This window comes from Octodon degus, unplaced genomic scaffold, assembly GCF_000260255.1.
Source record: "Octodon degus isolate 3935 unplaced genomic scaffold, OctDeg1.0 scaffold00076, whole genome shotgun sequence".
NCBI lineage: Eukaryota > Metazoa > Chordata > Mammalia > Rodentia > Octodontidae > Octodon > Octodon degus.
Genome location: NW_004524652.1, coordinates 7,971,646 through 7,979,582, shown reverse-complemented (window position 1 = coordinate 7,979,582; position 7,937 = coordinate 7,971,646). Strand labels below are relative to the sequence as shown.

Genomic DNA, 7,937 nt, shown 5'->3' with positions numbered 1-7,937 from the left:
GGGTTTGAACTCAGACCCTTGAGCTTGCCAGGGAAGCACTTATTCCACTGAGCCATATCCCCTGCCCCCTTGTTGTTCATTTTGAGACACAGACTCAAAGTTGCCTATGCAGGACTCAAACTTGAAATTCTGTCTCAGCATCCCTCAGTACTGAGATTACATGCATGAGTTACCCTGTGTACCTAGCTGGATGCTAGATTTTATTTTTTATTTTTTATTTTTTTTTACTTTTAAAATGTTTACAGTCTCAAATTATAAGACAAAAATCCCAGAGTCCATGTCCATGCAAAGGAAATTACTGAACAAATTAAAGTAGGGAGAAGAGCTGTAATAATAACAAATAATCTGTGTAAAAAGACACTGGTTTCTCCCAATACCTGGCAGCCAGACACACCAGCGGCTGGCTTCACGATGGCCCAGGGGAAGGGAGCTGCCCAGGCCCTGGTCTTCCCTGGCTGCACGAAGCAGCCTGGATGCTAGATTTTAAATGGTGTTTACCCTAAGAATAATTTTTTCTTTTTTATTTTTTGGGGAACTGGGGATTGAACTCAGGCCCTTGTGCTTGCCAGGAAAGTGCTTATTCCACTGAGCCATCTCCCTGGCCCCTAAGAATAATTTTTTGCATGTATGAGGAATGTGTGGTACTATACTTAATGTATCTTTCTTTTAGAAGAAGCCTCTTGGAGTAGCGAAAGTTAAATTCAGGGGCTTGTACACACTAGGCAATGCTCTACCACTGTGCTTTATCCCTACCTCTTTTTATGTGTTCTTTTTATTTTGAGATAGGGTCTTACTCAGTTGTCTGTGTTGGGCTCTAATTCCCCTGGGATGCAGATGTGCGCCGTGATGTCTGGCTCATGAAGAAGCCATCTTTATTATAAACATTAAATGATACTGTTAGGTGTTTTGTTAGAAATGTGCTATAATTTCCTTCATAATGAATTGCAGGTATTTGGGGACATTTATTTATTTAGGGTGGGACATATTTTTAGACAATGAGGAATACAGAGAAACTTGGTTTTGTGGCATCCAGTGCTTCATGCTTACAGCTGTCATTCTTACAGGGACTGGAAGAGTGGTTGTTAGTACATATCTTCCTTGAATTAGGGCTCTTATAGCCTGGAACAAGCAAATGTGTGTGTCTCAAAGATAAACCTATAATATTTATGGTTTTCTTTCTTGTCTGCTAGGGAGTTAACTGGCTTCTCAGTCTGGGTAAAGGACAAGGAAGTGAGTCAAAATACGTCTACTTGAACATCTGTTGATGTATGGTAAACACCACCACACATTTCCTAACATTTTAAAGGAAAGTTCCAGTGTTAGACTATTATATCTTGGTAAATCTTCAGTTTTTTAAAAATAAACATTCCAGGGATGAGGAGCTAGCTCAGCAGTCTTAAGTGTCTGCCTGGCAAGTGCAGGGATCTGGGTTCGATCCCCAGTACTGCATGCCGTGCCAGCCCTGCACCGAGCCAGCCACTAAAACCAGATGCGGTGGCTCACGCCTATAATTCCAGCACCAGGGAGGTTGAGAAAGAGGATCACTACAAGTTTGAGCTGCTACAGTGAGAACCTGTACCAAATAAATAAAAGATTTAGAAAATAACAAAAATAAAATAAACATTCAAAAAAAGTAAACATACTAATACACAATTTCTTGTTTAGTTTTTAGAAAATAATGACTGCTTCTCTTCATATTGGTACATACAGTGTGACTATAATTCTCTAAGATCAATTATAAGAAGAATTAACTTTTTCATTAGGTAGTACTTGAAACTCATTCTTTCAGAGTAACAGTCAAATAGCTTAAAGGAAATTTGATATTTGTTGAGGATTTTTTTCTTTTTGGAGGCAGGGTCTCACTATTCAATTCAGGATGGCTATGAGCTTACTATGTATTTCAGGTTGGCCTCAAACTCATGGCAATTCTGCCTCAACCTCCTGAGGGCTGGGATTATAGGTTGTTTAGATTTCGTCACTTTGTTAATAACAAGCAGCCAAAGAATGATCTTAAATTTAACTTTTTATTCTTTTGGAATGTTGATACCCTGTAATCTCAGCACTTGAGAGGCTGAGGCAGAAAGATCACAACAAATTGGAGACCAGTCTGGGCTACATAGTGAATTCAAGGTTGGCTTGAACTATACAGTAAGACCTTGTCTCAAAAAAAAAAAAAGAAAGAAAGAAAACAGAAAAAAAAAAAAGATGGGGGAGCTAAAAAGGAATATCTGAAGCCACATAAAAAAGGTTTTATCTCTAGTATTTTATTATTTTTTTTCTTTTTCTAGTACTTTATCACTTGAATTAGTGTGGATTAATATTATACTAAACTTTTGTATAATGTAGGTCTATAATTGTTTTTCAGAGCCTTTTTTTTTTTTTTCTTTTTTGGTATTTTGAATTGAGCTCCAGGCCTTGCACTTGCCAGGCAGGCCATGTTCCACTGAGCTACATACCTGGCCCTTCAGAGCCATTTTTTTCTTTCTATTTTGGTTGTTTTTCTTTTTGCAGTACTGAGCATGGGAACCCAAGACCTTGTACGTTAGGCAAGTAATATACCATTGAGTTACATTCTGAGCTTTTTTAAAATTCGAGATGAGTCTAAGCTGTGCAGACCTCAAGCCTTAGCCTCCCAGGCCACTGGGATTGCAGGTGTGGGGTATCTCCCCTGACTTCACACATTTTTTTTAGTATTTTGTTTGTAATACAGAAAAGTGATGTTTGTTTTGGGGAGTTAGTATGTGCATATGGCATAGCCTAATAATTTTCAAATATCTATTCTTGAGAAAATATCTGACATGCCAAGCCACAGATAACTGAAGATATAGTGTGATTGTACCTCAGTTTATATGGATGCTTTTGTTTACAGTGTGGTTCACAAACAGAAGTATTTGGCAAATTTTTTTTTTTTTTTAACCAGGGATTGAACTCAGGTCCTTATGCTTGCCAGGGAAGCACTTATTCACACTGAGCCATCTCCCCGGCAAAAATTTTGTTTTTGTATCAGGTGACAGACATGACTGCAGCCAGCTTTACTACACAAATGCAATCTGGCCATCTTTTCCAATGTCATATAACAAATTAAGTTTGTAAACTAAGGCACCACTGTATCGATTTTTCTTTTGTGCCCTTGTGTTGACTATTCTCCATTAGGTTAATGATTTCCCAATCATTGTTATCTTTCAGACCTATTTATTTTAAAAATTTACTCATTTGTTTATTTTTGAGACAAGGTCTCACTGAGTTGCTCAAACTGGCCTTGTATGTAGCCCAAGCTGGTTTTTTTGTTTTGTTTTGTTTTTTGGTACTGGGAATTGAACTCAGGACCTTGTGCTTGCCAGGCAGGCGCTTGTGCTGCTGAGCTGTATCCCCAGACCTCCAGGCTGATTTTGAATTTGCAGTGATCTTCCAGCCTCAGCCTCCAAATGCTGGGATTGTAGGTGTGTGCCACCACATCCAGCAAAATCTTTTAAGTTGGAACATTGTGCTTTTTTTTTTTTTTTGTACTATTAAGATCATTTATTCTTCCCCTATAATGTCTGTATTTTATGGTACTTAGAGGTTTTCTTGAAAATTTCCTGTTATATAGTTAAGAATTGTGTCAAGACTGCTATACTGGGGCTGTGAGATGGCTCAGTGGTCTAAAGCACCTACTTAGAACAAGCTTAGCAAAGCATAGAGACCGCAGTTGGATCCCCCAGCACCACATGCCAGCCAGCACCGCCCCCTGGTGGGCTGAGCTGGCCACACACACACACACACACACACACACATAAATAAATTAAAAAAATAAAAATAAAATAAAAAAAAAAAGACTGCTATACTAAGTTACTTGTTTAAATTCTGCTAAAATGTAGCTATCTTCCCTCACTGGATTAAATAGTATGGCTAATCTCTGGATCATTATTCCTCTGGAGGTCAGTTTGAGTTTGATTTCTGCAGTATACCTTGGTGAGTTAGACAGTGCATCTCAGTCAAAGCTTTAGGTATTAGACCAGAGTCCAGCCATACCTCTGATTGTCAGAGCCAAGTATTTTACTCTTGTGTATATCGGTACTTTTTGGGGGAGAATCAGTTTTATCCTTAAATGGTAGTGTCAAGGATTCCTCCCTTTCTTATGCCTTTATATTAATTGAATTTAAAATATGTAAAATTGAGTACTTCTAGAATAGTTTATCTTCTTAAGATCAAGAAAGAATGAAGTTAGCTAGTATTTTGGAACATTTCTTACATGAGTGTATCTTTTGGTTAAGTAGGCAGTAGGGTGATGTGACTTTCTTTTTAGAGTCAAAAGCAAGGGTAGTAAGTAATTTCTTTTTTTTTAATTTTATTTGTGTGTGTGTGTGTGTGTGTGTGTGTGGCCAGCTCAGCCCACCAGGGGGCGGGCTGGCTGGCATGTGGTGCTGGGGGATTGAACCATGGTCCCTTTGCTTTGTTAAGCTTGTTCTAAGTAGGTGCTTTAGACCACTGAGCCATCTCACCAGCCCAGTAATTTCTTCTTTGCTTTCTTCTTCCTCCTCCTCCTCCTCCTCCTCCTCTTCCTTCTCCTCATTGTCTTCTTGTTCTTCTTGTTTTTGTTCTTCCTCTTTTTCTTCCTTTTTCTTCTTCCTCTTTTCCTTCCTCTTCTCCTTCTCCTTCTTGTGTGTGTGTTTGTATAGGTCTGTTGGTAGATTTTCCAGTAAAAAGTACAGTAGTAGCTGGTAATAAAAACCAGGACTTTTTCATGGTGAGACTCCTTCTTTGTAAATGCACTTATACTTTACTGTTCTTTCTTTTTTGCTTATACAGATAAACATGATGCTGGCAAACCTGTATAAGAAAGCTGGTCAGGAGCGTCCATCTGTCACTAGCTACAAGGAAGTATTGAGGCAGTGTCCACTAGCCCTGGATGCCATTCTAGGTATAGATAATTTTCTGCCATTTCCCCATCAGTGATAGTAGTTCTCAGTTCATGGGTATATATTAGGATAGATTGTTTACAAAAGTTCCCTGCAAGCCAGGCATGGTGATGTATACCAGTAATCTCAGCACTGAGGGAGTGTGAGGCAGGAGGATTGCAAGCTGCCTGGACAATTTAGTGAGACTCTGTTTCAGAAGAAGGAATAGTCAGGCATGGTGACACATATCTATAATCCCAGCACTCAGGAGGTTGAGGCAGGAGGATCACTGAGATTTCAAAAGCAGCCTGAGCTACAAATCCTTTCTCAAAAAAATCCATAAATGAATAGGCTGCAGATGTAGTTCAGTGGTAAAGCACTCCTGTGTTTGATCCCCAGTACTGTCAAAAACAAGAAAAAGACATTCCCTGCATTATCATATATTTTTATTTGTTTATTTTTAATTATGTTTATTGGTACATTTTAGAGATACATAATAATAACATTCATCATAGGGAATAGGTACCTATACGTGATATAACTTGATTCTTCCTTTCCCCCATCCCTTAAACCCCTCTTCCCTCATTTACAAAAGCTTTTCTTTTTTTAAATTCGATACAAGTCTTGTTATGCAGTTCAGACTCGTAGTGATCCTCCTGTCTCAGCCTTCCCAGTGCTGAGATTACAGGTATAGGTGTCCACACCCAGTTTGGGGGCTGGCACAGTGTGCCCATGCCCCAGGTTCCAGGGCCCACATGGCATGTGGTAGTAGAGATTGAACTTGGGTCCTTGCGCTTGCCTAAGCAGGTGTGTACGCCATGGAGCTATATCCCCAGCCCTACAAAAGCTTTTTTCCAGTTTTTCTCCTTTTATTATTTTTCTTTTTTTCTTTGCTATGCAGGCGCTTAAGCCACTGAACTATCTCCCCAGTCTTTTTTTTTTTTTTTTTTTTTTTCCTTTTGTCCCTTCCTAGTTTCCTTTCTCATTTGAACATTTTCTTCCTGTTTCACAATACCTGTTATACATTTTGGTCCTGCTAGGGAGAGATAGCTTAGTAGAACAAGTGCTTGCCTGGCAAGCGCAAGGGCCTGAGTTCAATCCTGGATTCTGGAAAAAAAAAAATCTATACATTTTGGTCCTTATTTATACTTTAAGTTACTCACACCAGAGAAGCAGTCCAGTATTTACATGTCTGATATACTTCACTTCGAGTATATTCTCAGGGTGCATCCACTTAGCCAGAAATGTCCCAAGTTTATCCTGCCTTAAGGCACAGGAGGGCTCTGCTGTGTGAAAGGCTATGTCGCTGTGAGCATGGGTGTGGTGTGCACGTGTTGTTGCACTGGCATGTACTGAATCAAGAAATGTTAAATAATCTTTTTGGGCTGAGGGTATAGCTCATAGTGATTATATGCTTATCATGTTGGAGGCCCTGGGTTACATCCCACCATGAAAAATAATAATTAAATTACAGTTTTTCTGTCGTGTGCATGTTGTTGATCATATTAGGGAAGGAATTGTCTTGTATCCTGCGAAAGTTTAGCTTGTTTCTTGCACTATGGAAGAGGGATGGTGTTCCTTACCTTCTTTCCCTTTTCTGCTGGGTTAGGTTTGCTGTCCCTTTCTGTAAAAGGTGCAGAAGTGGCGTCGATGACAATGAATGTTATCCAGACAGTGCCTAACTTGGACTGGCTCTCTGTGTGGATCAAGGCGTATGCTTTCGTGCACACTGGTGACAACTCAAGGGCCATCAACACCATCTGGTGAGAGCCACTGTTTTAGTTCAGTACTCTGGAGGCTCCTCCTGGAGGTCTCCTGTGCTTACATTAGCACAGAAAACTCAGGTCTTTCTCAGTGTTGGCTTGTGGGTTTTGTTATTGTCTTTTTGAGACAGGGTCTCACTATTCAGCCCAGGCTTGGCTCAAATTCAAAATGATCCTCCACCTCTCAGTGCTGGGATTACAGGCCTGCACCATGAGGCCCAGCTGGGTTGTGTTACTCTCTTAATGTCTTGAATGGTTGAGACCATAATTTTCTTTGTTGGGAACCCGTAAAAATGTAAAGCTAGACTGAACTCATTTCTGAACATACAGAAATCATCTCTGTACAAGAGTAACTTAGCCTGGCATGATGGTGGACTCCTGTAATCCCAGTGGTCAGGAGGCTAAAGCAGGAAGATCACCATGAGTTCAAGCCCAGCCTGCACTATGTAGTAAGACCCTGTCTTAAAAACAAAACCAAAAAAAAGTAGCCCAGTAGTCAGAAAGAACTTAGCAACTTGGGTCAGCAAGGTAGCTTAGCAGTCTAAAGCGTCTGCTTAGGCAAGCTTAGGCAGGCGCGCAGGGACTGGGGTTCCATCCCTGGCACCACATGTCACACCAGCCCCACTCCCAGGGTGGGCTGAGTCAACTGCAAAAAAAAAAAAAAAAGAACTTAGCAACTTAGTGATACTCAGGTGTTTTGTTTTGTTTTTGTAACTAAAGGGTTAGGGATGTAGTTCATTGTGAAATTTTGGGTCCACCCCCCAGTGCTACCAAAAAAAAGATAGGCGTAGTAGTATACCCCTTTAATCGCAGCACTCAGGAGGCTAGGGCAGGAAGATTGCTGGGAGTTCAAGGCCCACCTGGGCAACAAAATGAGAGTGAGTTCAAGGAAAGCCTGAACTGCATTGTGGGCCTTGTCTCAAAAAGACAAAAAAAAAAAAGGTGGTGTATAGTATGCTCAAGCCTGGAAGAAACCTTTTGGTCTTCTCACAAACCTAGTTTACTGTAGCACCTGACCTTTCTTTTTCTTCAGATAAGAGTCCTAGGGGACGGGGAGATGGCTCAGTGGAATAAGCACTTCCCTGGCAAATGCAAAGGCCTGAGTTCAATCCCTGGTTCCACAAAAAAATCAATCAATCAATCAATCAATCAGTCCTAGGACAAGAGATGGGGGGGTTGTTTTTTTAATTTTATTTATTTGTTTGTTTGTTTGTTTGTTTATTTTGTGTGTGTGTGGCCAGCTCAGCCCACCAGGGGGCGGGGCTGGCTGGCATGTGGTGCTGGGGGATTGAACCGC

The 7,937-nt window shown here is 40.5% G+C and overlaps 1 protein-coding gene across 1 annotated transcript in view; it reads left to right on the top strand.

Moving 5' to 3' along the window:
* Anapc7 (anaphase promoting complex subunit 7) overlaps positions 1-7,937 on the top strand; it is a 35,524-nt gene that overhangs the window by 11,508 nt on the left and 16,079 nt on the right. The window contains exons 4-5 of the mRNA XM_004635907.3: positions 4,789-4,900; positions 6,487-6,640. Coding sequence (XP_004635964.2) covers positions 4,789-4,900; positions 6,487-6,640 — 266 coding nt within the window. The remainder of the gene's footprint in view (positions 1-4,788; positions 4,901-6,486; positions 6,641-7,937) is intronic.